This window comes from Neomonachus schauinslandi, chromosome 2 (assembly GCF_002201575.2).
Source record: "Neomonachus schauinslandi chromosome 2, ASM220157v2, whole genome shotgun sequence".
In the NCBI taxonomy this organism is placed as follows: domain Eukaryota; kingdom Metazoa; phylum Chordata; class Mammalia; order Carnivora; family Phocidae; genus Neomonachus; species Neomonachus schauinslandi.
Genome location: NC_058404.1, coordinates 39,676,040 through 39,698,374, shown reverse-complemented (window position 1 = coordinate 39,698,374; position 22,335 = coordinate 39,676,040). Strand labels below are relative to the sequence as shown.

At 35.3% G+C, this 22,335-nt stretch overlaps 1 protein-coding gene across 1 annotated transcript in view; it reads right to left on the bottom strand.

The window, feature by feature from the left end:
• The window catches only part of HOOK3 (hook microtubule tethering protein 3), a 105,134-nt gene that overhangs the window by 36,319 nt on the left and 46,480 nt on the right, over nt 1-22,335 (bottom strand). Inside the window, exons 8-13 of the mRNA XM_021681597.1 lie at nt 21,447-21,530; nt 19,182-19,345; nt 13,209-13,349; nt 11,425-11,626; nt 7,120-7,230; nt 6,337-6,424 (exon numbers count right to left, since the gene is read on the bottom strand). Coding sequence (XP_021537272.1) covers nt 6,337-6,424; nt 7,120-7,230; nt 11,425-11,626; nt 13,209-13,349; nt 19,182-19,345; nt 21,447-21,530 — 790 coding nt within the window. The remainder of the gene's footprint in view (nt 1-6,336; nt 6,425-7,119; nt 7,231-11,424; nt 11,627-13,208; nt 13,350-19,181; nt 19,346-21,446; nt 21,531-22,335) is intronic.

Genomic DNA, 22,335 nt, shown 5'->3' with positions numbered 1-22,335 from the left:
GTGACCCCGAGGGTCCTGAGACCACACTGTCCCAGAGGGTTCCACCCCCCGCTTAGCCACCAGAGTGACGTCCCTCGGCGGAGCAGACTTAAAAGTTCCGATTTTGTGCTCCGCGGCTCTATCACTTGCCAGAAGCGGCCTATGGAGGCCCCTCCCCCGCCGTCTATCCTCCCGAATATCGCCTCGGATTCACTTCTCCGCATGTCCTACCTTCCAGAAAGTGGTCGCTTTTCTGATGAGAGAGTTGTTGCTCTTCTTTTCTTCGATCTCCTGTTGAGTTTGTAGGTGTTCAGAATGGTTTGATCCCTATCCAGCTGAATTCCTGAGAGGAGATGAAATCCAGGTGGTCTACTCCTCCGCCATCTTGCTCCGCCCCTTACATGTACATTTTCTTGACCCATTCATCTGCTAAGGAACATTTAGGCTGTTTCCATCTTTTGGCTACTGTGAATAATGCTGCTACGAACGTTGGTAAACCAGTTTCTGCTTGAGTCCTTGCTTTGAATGCTTTTGGATATTTATTTTGGAATGAAATTGCTGGATCATGTGGTGATTTTATTTTTAACTTTTTGAAGAACCCCTGAACTCTTCCACCAGTGGCTCCCCATTTTACATTCCTACCAGCAATGCATGAGGGTTCCAATTTCTCCACATGCCTCCCAAGAATTACTTTCCTTTCTCTTTTTCTGGTAATAATCCATTCCAAATGGATGTGAACCATCTCATTGTGGTTTTGATCTGCATTTCTCTAATGACTTTGATACTGAACATCTTTTCATGTGCTTTTTTGCCATTTGTATATCTTCTTCGGAGAAATACCTATTCAAGTCCTTTACCCACTTGTGAGCTTAGTTGTTTTTTGCTGTTGTTGAGTTGTATAAGTTCTTTATGTATTCTGGATATCAATCACTTACCGAATATATGATTTACAAATATTTTCTCCCCATTTTATGGGTTGCCTTTTCACTATCAATACTGTTCTTTGATGCACAAAAGTTGATTAAGTACAATTTTCTCATTTATTGCCTGTGCTTTTGGTATTAATTCCAAGAAATCAGATCCAAAGTATGATAATTTCCCCGTTTTCACCTAAAAGTTTTATAGGTTTAACTCTTATATTTAGGTCTTTTACCCATTTTGATTTCATTTTTTAAATATGGTATAGGGGTACAACTTCATGCTTTTGGATGTGGATATCCAGTTTTTCCCACGGAGTATGTTGAAAAGACTTTCAGTTCCCCCACTGAATGGTCCTGACACCGTTGTTGAAAATCAACTGACCATATATATAGGAGAGTTTATTTCTGGGCTCTTTATTCTATTTCAGTAGTCTGTATGTCTGTCCTTATGCCTATACCCACTGCTTTGATTTCTACCTTTTTATTAAGTTTTGAAATCATTAGGGTGAGTTCTCCAACTTTTTCTTTTTCAAGACTGTTCTGGCTATTCAGGGTTGACATTCCCTATGAATTTTAAGATGGGTTTTTCTGTTTCTGCAAAAAATGCCAATAATATTTTAATAAGGGTTGTACTGAATATGTAGATTGCTTTTGACAGTATTGTTATCTCAATACTTTTGTAGTTTTTAGGGTGCAAGTCTTTGCCTCCTTGGTTAAATTTATTCCTAAATATTTTATTCTTTTTGATCCTATTGTAAATAAAATTTTCTTAATTTCCTTTTTGTACTGTTCATTATTAGCATACACATATATAATTTATTTTTGCAGCTAATATAACTGAATTGCATCTTGCAACTTTGCTGAATTCATTTTATTAGTTCTAAGAGGTGTTTTTTTGATTTTGGTGATGTCATCTGCAGCGATAGTTTTAGTTCTTCTTTTCCAATTTAGATTTTAAAAAAATTTTGCTCTAATTGCTCTGGCTAGAACATCTGTGCTATGTTGAATAGAAGTATAGAAGTGGTGGCAGTTGGTATTGTCTTGCTTCTGATCTTAGAGGAAAAGCTTTCAATCTTTCATCACTGAGTATGATGTGCACTGTGGGTTTGTCATATATGGCCTTTATCATGTTATGGAAATATCTTTTCTAGTTCTCTTCCTAATTTATTGAGGTGTTTTGTATGTGTGTGTGTTTTATGATGAAAGGGTGTTAGATTTTATCAAATGCCTTTTCTGCATCAATTGAAATGATCAGATGGTTTTTTTTCCTTCATTCTATTAATGTGGTACATTCTATTGATCTCCATGTCTATCTTTATGTCAATTTCATGCTTTTTAATTATAGTAGCTTTATAGTAAGTTCTGAAATCAGAATGTAGTCCGTTCCACGATTTTTTGTTGTTGTTATACTAGCTCCTCTGTATTTTCATATAAATTGTTGGATCAGCGTGTCAATTTCTACCAAAGAAGTCTGCTTAGAATCTGATTGGAATTGCATCAAATCTTTAAATCAATAAAGAGAACTGCAATCTTAACTAGAGTGAATTTTCTGATACCTGAACATGGACTGTCTCTCTCTATATCCAGATTTTTTTTTTTTTTTTAATTTTATTTGTCAGAGAGAGGGAGAGAGAGCACAAGCAGAGGGAGCGGCACGCAGAGGGAGAAGCAGGCTCCCAGCTGAGCAGGGAGCCTGATGTGGGACTCGATCCTGGGACCTTGGGGATCATGACCTGAGCCGAAGGTAGGCACTTAACCGACTGAGCCACCCATGAGTCCCCATATATCTAGATCTTTATCTTGGCAGTGATTTATAGTTTTTAGTGTTCAAGCTTACACTTCTTTGTTAAACCTACTCCTGAGCATTTTATTCTTTAAGATACTATTGTAATTTCATTTTCAGATTATTTACTAGTAGTCACAGAAATATAGTTGGTATTTATATACTGATCTTGTATCTTGAGACTTTGCTGAACTTACTTACTAGTTCTGATTTTTTTACATCCTCCTTTCCAATCTGAATGCCTTTTATTTCTTTTTCTTGCCTGACTGCACTGCCTAGAACCTCTGATACTATGATGAATAGAAGTGTCAAGACTGAACACCCTTATATGCACCCCTATGTTTATGGCAGCATTATTTACAATAGCCAAATTATGGAAGCAACCCAAGTGTCCAATGATAGGTAAATGGATAAAGAAGAGGTGGTATATATGGAATAGTATTTGGCCATAAAAAAGAACAAGATCTTGCCATTTGCAACAACACGGATGCAGCTACAGAGTATAATGCTAAGATTCTCTCTCTCCCTCTCCCTTGGTCCCTCCCTGCTCCCACTGTAAGAAAAAAAAAAAAAAGGAAGAGACAAACCTAAAAACAGACTCTCACTTAACTATAGAGAACAGACAATTATCAGAGGGAAGGTGGGTGGGGGGGGATGGATGAAATAGGTGATGGGGATTAAGAAGTACACTTATCTTGATGAGCACTAAGTGATGTATAGAATTACTGAATCACTATATTGTACACTTGAAACTAATATAACACTGTATGTTAACTATACTGGAGTTTAGTAAATAATAACAAAATAGAAAAAAAAGAGTGATCATCCTTGCCTTGTTTCTGATCTTAGGGGAAAAGCATTTAATATTCATCATTAAGTACGAGGTTAGCTATAGGTTTTTCATAGCTGTCCTTTATTAGCTTGAGGAAGTTTCCTTCTATTCTTAGCTTGCTAACAGTGTTTATTACAATGTCACCAACTTTTTAAACATAATGATATACACAACACTCCATGTCAGGCATACAAAATATACTTCATTCTTTTGAATGGCTCTATAGGATACAGTTGAATGAGACTGCTAACTTCTAGACTGTTTCTAAATTTCACTATTATAAATGATGTTTAATTCATTAGGATAAATTTTTAGAGCAAAATGGCTAGGTCAACAACATATATGTAAATAAGGTTAAAACATATGGGTTTATAGGTAGCAAAGAAACAAATGTGTAAGTTTACATAGGATGGTCTCTCTTGAGGATATAGGAGCTCAGAGTTAAAGAATTAAGGCTTAGGCTGATTCCTAAATTTTGGGAAAACTCATACAGTTGATTAGAGATACATGAAAGGATTACCAAGCAGCAATAAGGGTCCAATTACATTCAGAAATAGTTGTGTGTGCGTATGTGTGTGTGAAAACATACATAATTTTCTCAAAAGCAAAAATCTATTACTGACTACTATAAACTAAAGAGCCTCTGCACAGCAAAGAAAACTATGAACAAGATGAAAAGGCAATGTACTAAATGGAAGAAAATATTTGCAAACCATGTGTCTAATAAGGGGTTAATATAAAAAACAACTCATACAACTCAACTGCAAAAACAACAATTAAGAAATGGGCAGAGGACCTCAATAGGCATTTTCTACAAAGAAGACAAACAGATGGCCAACAGACACATGAAAAGATGCTCAACGTCACTATCAGAAAGATGCATATCAAAACCACAATGAGAGGTCACCTCACACCTGTTAGAACAGCTATTATCCAAAGGACAAGAGATAACAAGTTGTGAGGATGTGGAGAAAAGGGAACCCTTGTGCACTGTTGGAGGGAATGTAATTTGGTGTAGCTACTGTGGGAAACAGTATGGAGGATCCTTAAAGAATTAAAAATAGAAATACCATATGATCCAGCAATTCCTCTTCTGGGAATTTATCCATAGGAAATGAAAATACTAACTTGAGGAGGTATCTGTGCCCTCACTATTTACAACAGTTAAGACATGGAAACAACCTACATTTCCATCAATTGATAAATGGATAAACAAACTGGGGGGGGGGGTGTGTGTATATAAATATTATTCAGTCATAAAAAGAATGAAATCTTGCCATTTGTGATATTATGAACCTTGAGAGAGCATTATGCTAAGTGAAATAACTCAGATATAGAAAGACAAATACTGTGCGATCTCAATTCTAAGTGGAATCTAAAGAAAACAAAACAAAAAACAACACCAAAAAACCAAGCTCATAGACAGAGAACTGACTGGTGGTTGCCGGAGGTGGGATGTGAAGGGTTGGCAAAATGGGTGAAGGGGTTCAAAAGATATAAACTTCCAGATACAATATAAATAAGTCACAAGGCTATAATGTACAGCATGGTGACTATAGTTAATAGTACTGTACTGCATATCTGAAAGTTGCTGAGAGTAGATCTTAAAAGTTCTCATCACAAGAGAAACAAATTTTGTAACTGTGTATGTTGATGGATGTTAATTAGACTTAGTGTGGTGATCATTTCACAATATATACAAATATCAAATCATTAGATTGTACACCTGAAACTAACATAATGTTATATGTCAATTATACCTTAATAAAAAAAAGAAAAAAGAGAAAATAATTGTCTTTAGCTGGTCCTGGTTAATTTGGAATAGAGAAAAAAACTTTAGGTTATCTGAATTAGGGTTTGATAAGCTTTCAGCATAAGGAAAGATGGTGGTGATGAAAACATAGTTAAAATGGCTAATAGACAGGCTGTGTAAGCTAGAAAACGAGGCCAGAAGGGGTTAAAGGTGCAATGTAATCTGTAGAAGGAATGAAGAGAAAAAGGAGGGTATAGTCACAGGAAAGGAAGAATTCCAGTTTTGGGTAACTGAAAAGCCAAGGGCTTGTTACTAGAGGGGAGCGAACAACTGTGAAGCTGTACAAGTCACTGTTTGGGCTCCAAATCTGCCAGCATGATGACAAAAGTGGTAGGGACTAACCCTGAGCTAAGTGCTGCTCCTTTCCTATGAGAATAGCAGAGTTCTACTTTGGACAGAAGTCCTGTAATGGATTGATATCCACCCCATATCTCAGGTGGAAAAAAAACAAAATCACTGACTTAGAAAGTTTGACTTTTAAAGAGGTCATAAGAAACTTTCCAGAATAAAACTTTCCAGGTTTATTATTAACACAAATGATTTAACAAATGTTTATGCTTTTGACCTGATAAAATTCAAATATTTAAATTAAAATAATAGGCAAGTAAATCTGGTCTCATTACTATAGCCTGTTTACCATAAAATCTGGCTAACAGTTTAGAATTTATATCAACTTCACAGCCTGTTCACTAATTTTTCATTTTCATCCATTGTTGCAAGCACTTTAAAATGAATCTAAAATTAAAAAAAAAAGTATGTATTTATTTGAGAGAGAGAGAGAGAGAGAGAGTGCAAGTGGGGGGGAGGGGCAGAGAGAGAATCCTCAAGCAGACTCCCTGCTGAGCATGGAGCCCAACATGGGGCTTGATCCCAGGACCCTGAGATCATGACCTGAGCCAAAATCAAGAGTTGGCCACTCAACTGACTGAGCTACCCAGGTACCCCTGAAGCTAAAATTCCTACTGTTATCATAAGAAATAAATAATCTTGGTTACTGAAATGTTTTTACCTTGAGTTGTGAGCTGTCCTTCTTGAGCCTGTACACAACGAAGCTCTTCAATGGTTTCCTTCAGAGAATCCCTTTCTGTTCTTAACCTCTGGAGGGACATTAAAAAGAAGAAAAGTTAGCTTCAAGTTTTATGAATTTATTCATCGGTGGTCTTCGCCTTACTAAGAGAATGATGAACAGCAGTGAAAATGGGCATGTTTCACCTTTTCATCTTCCACAGAAAGATCATAATAAAAGGAAAATATTACAACAAACTTTTTCCCATTCAACAATATTCAATATCTAGTATGTGCAAGGCAATGTTATTCACAGTTAAACATAAGTGTCTACTCTGTCCTTAACGTAAGGATATTATACAAATAACATTCCTTTCATTAGACATAAAAAAAAATCAAACAGCAAAGACTTCAAATATTCATAAACCATTACAAAGTAAAAACATTTTTAAAAGATTCAAAATATGCTGAACAACAAAAAGAACTGTGTCCTCTGTATTAATTCTAAAGAAAACAAAAAAGCTACACAAATTTATAGAAAGTAATGAGCAAAACAATGTGTAAGAAGCAACAGTGGTAGAAAAGATAAAGATACACAAAAGAAATTAGTGGAAATAAAATTATTCTTTTAATCTTTTATTTTAGATTTATTTCTGAAACACAAATGTAAATCTTCTCTAATTTAAAAAACAGGATCTCTAATTAAAAAATTTATAAATAGAAGGAATTAAATATCATTATCTTAATTTTAGCAGTGCTCAAAACCAAAATGCCTTATTATACTCACATCCTTTTCTTTTTGAAGACTGTCAACTTTTTCTTTTAGCCGCTTATATTCAAAATCTAATTTATCTGCTTTCTTCGATTCTTCAGATAATCTATTTTGTAGTTCTACTACCTGATTCAGAAAGGTACCATTAATTTGTATAATTTGAAACATTAAAAATTTTCACTATTTTCTTCTGCAAAGGTATGAAAACTCCCTCCCCCCAAGATACCAAAAAAAAAAAAAAAGTGTAGGATATAGCAGCCTACCCCAACAGAGAGAACTAGTAACAAACATCTACCCAGACATTATGGGTTCTAAAACCAGATCATCCAGAATAGCAATGTACAAAATTACAAAAGAACCTACAGGACAGCTTCCATTTCCTGTTATACAGATAACAAAGGAGTCTGAAACTCTTTTAGCACAAAGCCAAAGAAACACGAGGGGAAAAAGTCCAATTGCACAGCTAAGCTTACAAGAAAGTAAGGGAAACCCTCAGGGGTGGAAACTGCAGTGAGAAGTTTGTATGGAAGCTATGGGGTACCATGAGGCATCCCCCAACTGTTAATACCAGGAACCTAGAGCTTTGAATTTAAAAAGGAAGATGTGGTTGTTAAACCACCTTGGGCTTTAAAAGGTGCTGAGTCAGTAAACAGGTAGGTTAGGAAAAAATCCATTAGCTGGAAAAAGCAGTAAGGAAGATTGCCTGTCTTACAGTGAGTACTCTGGGTCTAATGAAGTGTAACTTGAAATTTTGATTCTAACTATGGCTTGCTAATATGTAGATTTGTTGACATTTTTTACCACATGCCTTATCTAGCAAATCCTAACTCAAGCAATTAATTTAGTCTTGGTTGGTAGTGCTGTGAAATATCTGGCCTAAACAAAACATATGTTGTCTGGAGGAACACAATATCAACCCAAACCCCCAAGTATTCCCAAAGAGAAAGATGAGCCAAATCAAAGAGCAAAGGCCATAAAGAAGCTACTATGAACACCAGTTAGAAAAACATTAACAGTACCAACAACAAAACAGTAGAATAAGACCTATAAAGATTTGATTGGAATTATCAGTTATAAAATGCGAGGTTTAATGCATAAATAAAGACAGAAATCTAAATTATGAAATACATAAAGAAAATAAAGGCAGAAACCTAAATTATGAAAGGAAGATGATCGGGCAGGTTTGAAAGAATACTCAAAGAGAACTTGCGGAAAGAAAAATACTATCATTGAAAAACAAAGTATAGTAAGCCACAGATCAAAATAGCTAGAATTCATGTATTACAGAATTGTACTGCAATATTTCTAGTTGTAGATTCCTTATTTATTTTGAAATTCTTTTTTTTTTTTTTTGTAATTCATTGTTAATACTATCTCTGATGTCCTTCATTAGTTCTAAAATTGTTCAGGCATTCTTTCTTTTTTAGATTTTATTTATTTGACACAGAGAGAGAGCACAAGGAGGCAGAGGGAGAAGCGGGATCCCCGCTGAGCAGGGAGCCAGATGTGGGACTTGATCCCAGGACCCTGGGGTCATGACCAGAGCTGAAGGTAGACACCTAACCTACTGAGTCATCCAGGTGCCCCTATTCAGTCATTCTTTTCTTCAAATAATGTCTTTCTGTAATTCTTGCTGTTTTCTCTTCTGTAACTCTAATTAAGTCATCTTATTTTAATATTTTTAAATTTCACATATAGTTTCTCTGAGGTACTTTTATTTTGGGTAATTTTCAGTCCACATTCAAGTTCACTAATTCTTTCAACTTTATTGTGTACTGAAAATATCATAATAAAATGTTGGGAAGAAATGTATCCAGCAAAAAAACTTGCCAGTCATTCATGGTGTACAGAGCTGTTCTATTAAAACTTCTTCAACTGATTTTAAGCTAGTATATACTTTTGATGCCAAAATCAGATCAGGAAAGTATGAGATAGAGAACTTCAACTGAATCAGAGAGGAAAAAGATTCCAAGTAAAATGAACAAAGCAAATCTAACAATGTGAAAACAACAAATCCTCAGTGACTCTATGAGGTTTAACTCAGGAATGCAAGGATGGTTTAAGCATCAACAATCCGTTAATATAATTCATCACATTAATAGAAAGGAGGAGCGGTACAGGAATCTCTCCATGGTGTAGGAAAAGGAGTTGATTAAATTCAGCATCTAAAGACAGACAACCTGAGTAAAATGTGCTAATAATATACGGGTAAAACATTTAAAGCACTCTGTATAAAATCGACAAGAAATGGTTGCCTACTATAATTATTTCTATTCAGAGTTGTATTACAGGTCAAACATGCTGATTAAGAAGGAAAAAAAGGGTATGGAGTAGAAAGAAAGAAAAAAAACTGATTTGTATATGACTTCTGATGAGAGACCCTACAGACATTATTAGAAGTAATACGAGAATCTGGCATGGTTGTAAAATGAACATAAAAATCAATTTCAATCATTTAAATGAGCAACAAACTGAAAATGGTATCCTTTCTTTTGCTAATTGCAGTTACAAAATCCGAATAAGGTACCTAAGAGTAAATATAACAAAACATGTACATGACATTTAGAAGAAAATATAAAACTTCACTGAAAGACACTGAAGACCTAAATAAATGGAAAGATGTATTCATCAATAGGAACATTCATTGTCATAAAGATGTCAGTTCTCTTCAAATTAATCAACAGCGTCAATGTAATTCCAAACCCAAAGGTTTTGGGTATAAAGCAAAGGAAAAGGTCTAACAGACAGTTTTGAAAAAGAACAAGGTGTGTGTTATCTGTGTTATCAAATATGAAATGACTAAAAATCTATAGGTAATAATAAGTGGGGTACTGGTGTAAGAGTAGACAAATAAACCAATGAAACAGAAGAGTATGCCAAGAAACAGACTTACATTTAAGATGGAAACTTTAGGTATGTGGTAAGACAGAAATTGCAGGTCCTTGTGGAAGAGACTATTAAATAAACGCCACTAGGTTGAATGGTTGCCTACATAGACAATAAAGTATCAAATGGATCCTTAACCTAGCATCCTACACAAAAACTTATTCCATGTGGATAAGAGACCTAATTGTGCAAAACAAACTTTAAATCTTTGTTAAGAAAATAGAGATTGGCTTACACCCTTGTGTAGGAAATGATCTAAGACCTAAAAGGCACAAATCATAAAAAGATATTTAAAGTTATCTTAAAATTAACCTCAAAAAAAGTAAAGAGGTTACAGATTGGCAGAAAATAAATGCTGCAAGTGTAATTGACAAAAGATTAATAGCAAGAACATAAAGAACTTCCAGAAATCAGTAGGAAAAAGAAATAATACAATTTTAAAAATGAATAAAAGATTTAAAATGGGCCATTCACAACAGAACTGTAATCAGTAAATATATTTGTAATTAGGGTAATGCAAAGTATAATCATGAGAAGACACTATTTCATATTCATCCAACTGGCAAAATTTCAAGTATGACAATACTATGTGTTGGTGATGTGGAACAACAGGAATTCATTAAAACTGCTATTATAGTAATACAATCACTTTGAAGAACAATTTAGTAATATTTAATTAAATGAAGACACCCTAAGGAAGAAATTCCTTATAGCTAAAAAACTTACACACACATGAAGAGGACATGTTCAATAATATGCATAGTGGCATTTATAATTAAAAAAAAAAAAGTTAAAACATCCTGTATGTCCTTTGATGGGAAAATGGATAAATTGTGGTATAGTGACCCAACAGGATACCATATAGCAGTACAAATGAATAAAGCTATACCTATCAACATAAACAAATTTCCCAAATATACTGAGCAAAGTAAATCACAGAAGAGTCCTTTTACTATATCATTTATATGGTTCTGAACCATGTCAAAAATGTTATACATTATATATATATGAACTAATATATATGCACCAAATGAATAAAGAGATGCATGGTAATGAAAACCACAAAACAGCACAGTGATAACTATAATGGGGAGGGGAAGAGTCTGTTTTATTCTTTAAGCATAGATACTTGTATTATTCTTTTAGTTCTGTGTATTTTGTATTACATAATAACTTAAAAATAAAAAATAGAAGGATCTGCTACAGACACTAGTCAATAACCTCTGGATAAGAATTAAGTTTCAATGTTAACTATACTGGAATTAAAATTAAAAACTGAGTTAAAAAAACAACAACAATAAAAAACCCTAAGTTTCATAGGTAAAAAAACAATACCGTGAAAACAAAGTAAGTGGATTTTTGGTAAGCCACAATGTTATAATGGAGAACTTGCTTGAAAACATCACCAAGAAACTTTGTTACTATTCTTTTTACCTGTCTCTTATATGTCTCAAGTTGACTTCGAGCTGCATTGGCTTTTCTTAACTCTTCCTCTAGACTGACAGTGTTCTGCATATACATAGTATTCTTTTCTTCTAAGAGTTTAACCTGACGCCTCAAATCACCAAGATCTTCTAGCTTCTTTTTATATGATTCCACTTGGCCTTCTAGTTTAGACACTTTATCAGAAGAATGTCTAGAATGAGATGGGAAATCAGAAATCAGAAACACATCCAGAGTTGTAAAGCGGTTTTAAAAGTGCTAACCCAAGAGCGACTGCCAGAAAAGAACACATTCTGAAATTATAAGACCAAAGGTGAGTCCAGATTAATGTTTTATTCAGGCTAAAAAATGACCAAAATTACAGCAAAATGTGTAATGAAGAATGTTATATAATTTAAGGAAAGCAAGTGGTGGTGGTGGTGGTGGTGGTGGTGTGTGGGAGGGAGGGGTAACCAGCAGAGTCACATGTAGCTCAAAAGCAAAATACATTGAGCAGTGTCCAAATAATCTGGCAATTAGAATGTTATTAATGACCACAGGAACAGCTATTTTCAAGGAGTAGTGGGGGCAGGAGGTGGCAAATTTTAGGGAGTTAAGGAGACCATGTAAATTTCACCTTGTTGTAATCTAAAATTTGTTCTGGAGGGAAGGAGAGAGTAATAAGTCTTTTTTTCTAAGAGGAAAGAGACCTAAACATACAAACATATGCTAAGGTGGGAGATCCAAATGTGAAGAGAAATGATAACTGATGTAACACAGCCCTTGTGTAAGCAAGAAGTGTTGAGACTCAGAGCACTGAAAAAGGAATCAGTACTGGACATGAGTAAGAATAACAAGTCTACATTCTAAAAGCAAAAATGCAAAGACAGGTGGCAATGCAGGGCAGTTAGGAGCTGCAGGAAGTATAGGACATGGAGAGTCCCATAGTTCATGGCCCCTTTCTTTGATGCAGTAGGAGACAATGCCATCTCCTGAGACTAAGGCATGGAGAGGTGTGGGGGGTGGGCATCCAGGTGAGAAGTCATGGAAATATGTACTAGCTATGAGAGGAATGGGAGACAGAACGATCTATGATGAGCAGCAGAATAGTGACCACAGGTAAGAACCAACCCAACGAAGAGTAAAGATCATGAATTTGTAGCAGGACAAAACTATATCACTATGTGATTTTCTCTGCTCCTTCTTGGTATTCAAGGAGCAAAAGTAAAAATGGCTGGAATGATCCAACAGAGGATAGGCTATACAAGTGGAATGGTCAGGAAACGAGGCGGCAGGGAGTGAAGGCACTTGGTGAGAGAACGAAGTGCAGATAAAATGGTCCAGCAAGGAAATGGTGCCTCGTGGGTGTGACAGCATCCGAGGAAGAGGAAGACTGAGCGACCAGAGGACTTGAAATTAAAGAAAAGGAGGCGTAATAAGAAAAGCTCCAGAGCTATACAAGTATGAAGCGGTGGTTGAAGGTTATGTTTCTATTTAACATTTACATAGCACTTACCTGCCAGATACTGTCCCAACTGTTTAGAAATATAAACTCAGTTCTGCATCTAAATCTGAGGTAGATATGTGCATCATCTCCATTTTACAGAAGAGAAAATGGTTACACAGAGATTAAATAAATGGTAGCACTGAAATCTGAACTCAGGTAGTCCGGAAGGTCTAAGTCCTCTTAAACACCGTGCTATGTTCAGAGATCCTAGAGTTTGTTAACATCATTGGTAGAGCTGTTCTGGGTGATGACAGGCCTGAGATTCTAACAAGATGGGAAGATTGTTTACCTAAGAACATCTATTTCATCTTTTAGAGACTGAGCTTCATCTGCCAAAGTGGTTAGTTCATCATTCTGTTGCCGAAGTTCAGAGATTTCCTTTTCTAACTCTTCACAGCGTATACGATAATCATCTTTGGCTGCTTCTAGTCTGTAACCAAAACAAAATAGACCAAGAAAGTACTATTTATTAACAATTCTCCTTTGAAAAATAAAAGGAAGTAAAAAAACATGAGAATAAACTCTTGAATCTTCTGTGACCATAAGCTCTACCTCCAAGTTTTAACCGTCCGGAAAACGGATTCCACTGGTCCAAGGCTTGCGGAAACTTAACAACTAATTACCACTCCTCTATTCAGAAAATTAGATGTCAAGAAATACTTTTCAAAATACAGCACATATAATTCATTTAAAGTTTTATTTCTATGAAATTAACATATGTTCCTTGTTGAAAATTTACAAAATACGAAAAGCAAAGAAGATAAAAATCATGTATTGATCTAAATAGATCATACTGTTAACATTGAGTGTATCCTCCAGTATGGTTGCTATTCGTAGATCTTTCCCCTCCAAATATGGATAATACCATTCCTACTTCTTATTTTGTTTTGTATAACATTAAGTCCTTCCTTTTGATTTACAAGACTGTCTCTCATGTCACAAATATTCTTTACTTTTAATTTTATTTAAATATTGAATATTAACAGAAATTCTTATTTCTTATGTAATTCTGTTGAATTTTATACTTTATAGTTTCCACTTTTAGTATATGATTAGAAATTTTTTTCTTTTATCTTATATTTTCTGTTAGTATTTATATGGTTTCATTTTTAACACTGAAATTCTCAATTTCCCCTGGAATTCATTTTAGTATATGATATAATGTAGGAATCTAACTTTTCCTGCCAAAATATCTACCCACTACCCACTCCCAAACCATTTAACAAATAATTTAACCTTTACCCATTGATTAAAAATTGCCACCTCTATTATATTACACATTTTTTTTAAATACACTTGGGTTGCTTTCTGGATCTTTGCTTGTGTTACCAGTTTGTCTGCATTTTGCTGCACCAGTACCAAGGTTTTAAAATTAGTACAGAAATAGAACATTTTAACATTGGACACAGCAAGTACTCCCTTATTATACTTTGTGTGTAAATGATCTGGGAATCTCTTGCTCATCAATACTTCTAGCTGAAAATAAAATTTAAATTGGAATCAAGTTCAAATTATATAATAATCTGAGAAAATGGCATTCTTACAATCTTCCATTAAAAACATGGAAACAAAACATGTAAACATGTTATCTCTCTCCACATATTGAAATAATTTTTATGTATAACAGAGTTTTCATAAGTCCCTCATATTTCTTTTAAATTTTTTTATTCTTTGGATACTTATATATTTATAAATGCCAAGTTTTTCCTGATGATATTAACTAGTTATTGATAGAAAATCTTATGACCTATGCAAATCTCTTACAGTTACCCTCTCTCCATTAAGTGTTTACTGGTTCTGAGAACTTTTCAGTTGATTCACTTAACATTTTCTAGGTGGACAAGCCTATTATTTATAAATAATGATCATTTGTTTTTTGTCATTCCAAAATTTTTAGGTCATTTCTCTTTCATTTTCTAGAAAATAACTAAATTGTATATGCCAGGCAATATTCTCAGTACTTTACATTTGTTAACTCATTTAATACTCAAAATTTCTAGAAAGTAGGTAATTATTAGACCATTTTATAGTGGATGAAATGGAGGCATGCCCATGGTTACAGAGATACTAAGTGGCAAAGCCAGGATTTTTAGAATGTCTAGAAAAAATTCAAATATTAGATTAACACTCATCCTCCCCTTGTTCTTTACACATACATACATATAATAATTTCACATACCAAGCTTATTTTTTTTTAAAGATTTTATTTATTCATTTGAGACACAGAGATAGAGAGAGAGAGAGAACATGAGCAGGGGGAGAGGGGGTGGGAGAAGCAGGCTCCCCGCCTAGCAGGGAGCCCGATGTGGGGCTCAATCCCAGGACCCCGGGATCATGACCTGAGCCAAAGGCAGACGCTTAACCATCTGAGCCACCCAGGCACCCCTTTACCAAGCTTATTTTATACTATTCCTTGTACTTTAACTTATGGATTGGAGGAACTAAAATATTTAATAGTTATTGTAATAGACTTAATAATATTCGACAGGTTAACAATCCTGGGATAAAGTTTATTTTAATATAGTACTGTATTGAATTTGCTATTGTTTTATTTAGGATTATTTTTAAAATACGCATAAAAGAGATGTTAGTATTTTTCTTTTTTTTTAAATTATTTTTGTTGACTTTGATGTAGGGAGGGAAAAGTGGAAGCAAATGCTTATGCTCCAGCTTTTATCAGTGGCTAGAAAACTGGATTTAACTGCCCCCCCACCAAATCTTTATTTTTAAATATCTGAAATCTATAGACAATTTGAAAGATAGATCAGTGAATACCTGCATACCCTTTGCTAAATTCACCCACTATTAACATTTTGTTTCATATACTTTCTCTCATTCACTTAAAAAAAAAATACAAACATGCATTTTTTGGAAAACTATTTGAAAGGAAGCTGCAGAGGTCATGACCCTTCACTCCTAGTAAATACCTCAGCAAGGACAATCTTTCATATACCATCATAATACCATCATCATATCTAAGACAACTAATGTTAATTTAATAGTATTATCTTATATGTAGACCATATTTAAATTTCTCCAACTTAGTAAAAATATCTTCTAGTTCCCTCTCTCCACCCTGATCCAGGATCCAATGAAAATTCTCACATTATCTTTATTAGTATTATCTCTTTGTCTTTCCCTTCTTTTTTTTTTTTTTAATAACTTTGACTTTTTCGAGTAGTCTTAGCCATCTTTAAGGATATTCCTTGTTCTGATTATTCCTTCATAATTACATTCAGATTAAATATTTGACAAAAATACTACATAGGTGACACTGGGTACAATGTGGGTGGTGCTGCTAAGTTTGATGATTTGGTTAAAATAACTGCCAGATCTCGCCATCAAAATGTACATTGTCCCTTTTGTGATTAAAAATAAACTATGAGACTTAAATCTTAAAAGCTACCAATGCTCCAAAAAAAAAAAGAAAAGAAAAGAAAGAAAGAAATTAAAGGTAGAAAGTCATAATAAAGATGAGCCAGAAGCATTATATCTGACTATAAAGAATAATAGATACTGAGGGGTGCCTGGGTGGCTCAGTCAGCTAAGCAACCGACTCTTGATTTCCGCTCAGGTCATGAGATCCAGCCCCGCGTTGGGCTCCACACACTCTCCCTCTCTCTCTCTGCCCCTCTTTTTTTTTTTTTTTTAAGATTTTATTTATTTATTTGAGACAGAGAATGAGATAGAGAGCATGAGAGGGGGGAGGGTCAGAGAGAGAAGCAGACTCCCTGCTGATCAGGGAGCCCGATGTGGGACTCGATCCCGGGACTCCAGGATCACGACCTGAGCCGAAGGCAGTCGCTCAATCAACTGAGCCACCCAGGCGCCCTCTCTCTGCCCCTCTTATACGTGAGCTCTCCCTCTCTTGTGCTCTCTCTCAAAAAAAATTAAAACTGAAATATATAAATATATAGTACTAATAAAGTATTTGAATTGTTTAAGTGCTTCAAAATATAAACTGCGTATGTATTGCAACGATAAAAGCATGAGACACTATTTCCTTCATTATGAAAATGCAGGACAATTCTAAATATCACTTCCCCAAACCATACTTTAAAAAACTAGCCACAATTTAGAAACAAAAGGATAAAGTCATACTTAAATTCTACTACCTACTGATTCTGTCTTAGAAAGTCAAGATGCAGGGCACCCGGGTGGCTCAAGTTGGTTAAGTGTCTGCCTTCAGCTCAGGTCATGATCCCAGGGGTCCTGGGATAGAGTCCTGCATCGGGCTTCCTACTCAGTGGGGAATCTGCTTCTCCCTCTGCCCCTTACCCCAGCTCATGTGTGCTCTCTCTCTCTCAAAAATAAATGAAAAATGAATCTTTAAAAAAAAAAAAAAAAAAAGTCAAGATGCAGATGACAGTACTCAAAACTTTTTGGTCTCCTTCACACTCTTAAAATTACTGAAATTACAAAGAACTTTTGTTTATCTAAGTTTTATCTATTGATGTTTATCTATCATATTGAGAAATTAAAACATCTAAATACATTGAAAATAACAGTAAGAAACCCATTATATTATTATAGACAACACACAGTTTATAAAAAAAATAACTATATTCTAGGCAAAAAGTGAGAAACACTTTTATGATTCAAATAATCCAGTTTAATAGAAAACAGCTGGGTTGTCATAGCTATTTCTATATTCATCTGTTGTGATGGCTTTTTGGCTGAAATATATGAAGGAAATCTACCCTTGCACAGATACGTAGTTAGGAAAGAGAGGTCTGGAAGACTCTCTGAAAGGGTCTCAGTGAACCTGAAGGGGTCCTCAGACCACATCTTGAATTGCTGATGTAGACCATAGGAGGTGGATGATTTCTAAAGTTTTAGAGAAGACTTAAAAATCATTTTTATTCTTTCGTGTTAAGGCAAGATATTCTATTTCTTACTGCTAAGTCCTTCAATTTTATGGTTCTGTTTTGTCTGGCAGGACACCAAATTTTTCCTTTTCTTCTTTTCCCTTTCACTGTCCAATTGCCAAAGGGCCATCCTTCCTTCCTTCTGGCCTTTTCCTCTCCAAGAAGATGTTTAGAAGACTGTCCCTTTAAATCAGTTTGCCTTTTAAATAAGTCTGTCTCTATAAATCAGGCACCTGGCCTTTATATTGTGTCTCTTTAAATTCAGAGCCTTTATGTTTTTATGGTGACTGGTCCTTTAAGACAATGTACTTAACTATAAAATTTTTCCCCTGAAGTTTGTAGTCTAATCTTTATTTATTTATTTCTTAAAGATTTTATTTGACAGAGAGAGACACAGTGAGAGAGGGAACACAAGCAGTGGGAGTGGGAAGGGAGAGCAGGCTTCCTGCGGAGCAGGGAGCCCGACACGGGGCTCGATCCCAGGACCCTGGGATCATGACCTGAGCTGAAGGCTGACGCTTAATGACTGAGCCACCCAGGCGCCCCATAATCTTTATTTTAAAAGTAGTTTCAGATTTTGAGTGAATTTAATCTTTCTGGTGATCTCTCCAACTTACCCTCAGGCCCCTTCACTAGTGTTTTTCTGTCTTCCTCTAATTTTTTTTGTCAGTCTGCCTTCACTTGCCTCAAAGTACCTAGCAGGATAGGGTAGGACAGGTGTGTGGGATGTGTGGCTCATGTTTGTTTCCGTCACAGTTATATTTCGGTTGAGGCATTCTGTCTTCAGGTAATAATGAGCATGTATTTTTTTTTTCCTTAAAAATTTATTTATTTATTTAAGGCGGGGGACGGAAAGGGAGAGAGGGAATCCCAAGCAGGCTCCATGCCCTGCGCAGAGCCCCACATGGGGCTCGGTCTCACGACCTTGAGATCATGAACTGAGCTGGAACCAAGAACTGGACACTTAACTGACTGTGCCACCCAGATGCTCCCGAGGGTGTAGATTTGATAGAATTTTTCCTAGACATGAAGTTATTTCATGTCATGTGGGAAAATACGGGAGAAGTTGTTTATTATTATTTGGTCTGCAGCTACCCAAAAGTCCTAACACTGCATTTTTTTTTTTAAAGATTTTATGTATTTATTTATTTATTAGAGTGAGAGAGAGAGAGAAACAGCATGAGAGGGGAGTGGGCCACAGGGAGAAGCAGGCTCCCCGCTGAGCCGGGAGCCCGATGCGGGACTCGATCCCAGTACTCTGGGATCATGACCTGAGCCGAAGGCAGTCACTTAACCAACTGAGCCACCCAGGCACCCCTAACACTACATTTTTAACATTTTAAAAGACAGTTATCAAATTTTTAAAAATTAGACCTTAGTGAGTGGTCTTTTACCTGAATGTTTCTTCTTGGAGTTGTTCCAGCTGAGTTTGGAGCTGCAGATGCCTTCTTCCTGCAGGACTGTTAGGATCTTCTATAGAATCAGATTGATTAAGTCTTTCCATTAATACCTGATTCTCTGCCAAGAGACTACTTTTCTCCTCTTGCAATGCTGCAACCTGTTAGAACATAGGAAGACAGCAATTATTTCTTCCAATTACACTGGCATCAGCATAATCACTTGTGAATTAGCATTATGAAAGCCTGTTTTAATCAACTTCCACTTAAAACTATTACATTACTTTGCAATACTGCACAGGCAGAGCAATATGTAAGAGTAAGCAAGAGATCATTCTTTATATCTGGAAAGACAGTTCACCAAATACGATACATAAATGGCAACTAAGCACACAAAAAGATACTCATGATTAATCATTAAGGAAATGCAAATTAAAACCACAATGTTATACCAATACACTCTTACTAGAATGGCTCAAATAAAAAATATTGGCTATACCAAGTGTTGGGAAAGATGCAGAACTTTTTTTCCTTTTTTTTTTTTAAAGTAGTCTCCACGCGGAGCCCAACAGGGCTTGAACTCATGACCCTGAGATCATGCCCTGAGCTGGGATCAAGAGTCAGATGCTTAACCGACTGACACACCCAGGTGCCCCTAAAGATGTAGAACCAATGGAAGTCTCATACATCTCTGGTGAGAATGTAAAATGCTTCAAGCACTTTGGAAAACAGCTTTGCATTTTCCAAAAAAAATTAAACATGCAACTACCACATGACCCAGCCAGTATTTACTTACTCAAGAGAAATAAAAGCACAGGCCCACACAAAGACTTATAAAGAATGTTAGGGCAGTTTTGCTTGTGATAGAGAAAAACTAGAAACAACACAAATGTTCATCAACAGGTGAATGGAAAAATTCTAGTATATTCATATAATAGAATACTATTTGGCAGTAGAAAAAGAACTACTGATACTGTCAAAATGAATCAATCACAAAATAATGGAAGAAGTCAAACAAAAAAAAAGAGTATATACAATGTATGACTCTTTTTATATGCAACTCTAGAAGATACGAACTAATCTATAGTGAAAATGCAGAGTTGGGGACTGGAGGGGGAATACAAAGAGTCATGAGGAAACATGAAGGTGATGGGTTCATTATATTAATTGTGGTAATGTTTTCACACATTCATACATATGTCAACATGCATCAAAATTGTATACCTTAAATATGAAGTTTATTATATGTTAATTACAGCTCAATAAAGCTATAAAAACAAAAGTTAACTGCCATTTCTAATTCTCACTTGCCATTGCCCACTTTCTCTTGAACTCATTCTAGTTGGGCTACTGGCCCTACCATTCCACAGAACTGCTCATCAGGATCACTACTGACACTTCCATGTCACTGTGAATAATCAACATATGACACAACCGATCACACCCTCCTCCCTGAAGCAGTTTCTTCACTTGGCTGCCAGGACACCTTACTCTTCTGGTTTCTGTACCAACCTACCAGGCTTCTCTTTCTCCTTAGTCAATTCCTCTTGATTTCCCTGCAATTAGAGTGCCTTACAGCTTTCCTTCTCTAGACAGCGAAGAAACTGCTTCAGCTCTATAATTTGGCAAAGGCCAAATTTTTTACTTCAACAATTCTATTTTTAATTTACTTAGTGTTTGATTTCTGATTTTAGCGTCTTTACTAATTTCACTGAGGGTATTAAATAGATTAATAAGATTAATCTCTGCTACTACCCCAAATTTCTCCACTTCTTCTAGGACTACTTTCCTATTTATCTTGCTCCTTTTCTCTTTTGTAATGCAGATTTTCCTTAATTAAGTAGTCAAAGCAAGGGTAACTGTAAGCTATGCATTCATGAGCTTCACATTAGGGCTTATCTATAAAAAGCTGGCCTTTATGTAAATTGAGTATCCACTATGGATATTGGCAAACCCTACAAATGAGGGCTTAAAAAAAAATCTCCCTCCACCCCTCCCTAAAGCTAGCACAGATATCCCTCCTTTCTTTTCTTGTGTCCTTATACCATTTTCATTCATTTATTATAAATTTAATGGGGATGCAGGAAGGAAAGAAAATTAATATATTTGATGTGTCTACTATCTTTAACCAAAAATCTGTTTCCCTTTTTTTAATTAGGATTGCATGATAGCCAAACTATACTGTATGGTAGTACACAGCACATTTAGTGTTGCTTTTAGTGGTGCATTTCAAATAGGTGGTACACAGAAAAGATCTCTTACCTGCATATCCAGTTCATGGCATCTTTGAGCAATTTCTTCTTTTGCTGACAAAGCTTCATTTAGTTCCTCTGTAGTTTTCTTCAACTAGTTAGAAATAAAGAGATACAATAAACATTTCAATATGAAGTAGCAACAATTAATAATTACATAGGCACAATAAAGAATTAAAACACTTTCATTTCTTTCTGAGGGGCAGGGAGAAATCAAGAACTCTTCTGAAGAGTCAAAAGCAGCCATTTCTAACTTTGACTATCTTCTGGTCCTAAGTCTTGTCTTTCGGTACTCTGAATCTGGTTCTTTCCTCTTATCAAGTTTTCTTACACTTTCCTATCTGGGCTACATGATTCTTGGTAATGTTGATTCTGTAATAACTGAGAAAATTTCCCTTGATAACATATGTATGTGCTAGAGGATGAGGGTTTCAATTGTTGAAATATATAGCTAAAAGTATTTCAACACAAGTTCTTCAGTCATATTAAACCTTTATGTTAATTTATATAACAGTTTTAAAAATATTATTATTCTGATTCTCAACACAAGCCAAACATTTCTGAGTTGTGTCCCATAAACACTAAGTTAGCAACGCATGAACAAATTAATTAAAACTGATTACTTAATTTTAAAAAAGAAAAAAATTGATATAAAAAATTGTAATAGCTTTTCCTTTCATGTGACCAAACCTCTGTGTAATAATAGATACAAAAAAAAAAATCATCCAAGGCAACAACTTTAAAATCTAATATCACAAAGTAAGGGAAGCAAATTACAACTCAGGTTAAAATTTTATCATGTCCAAAGATTTTCCTACAAAACATTTAGAAACCACTGGGAAGAAATAAGAGAGGATAACACGAAGATTTCTGTTCACACTTTGGAACAATGTCCTAGG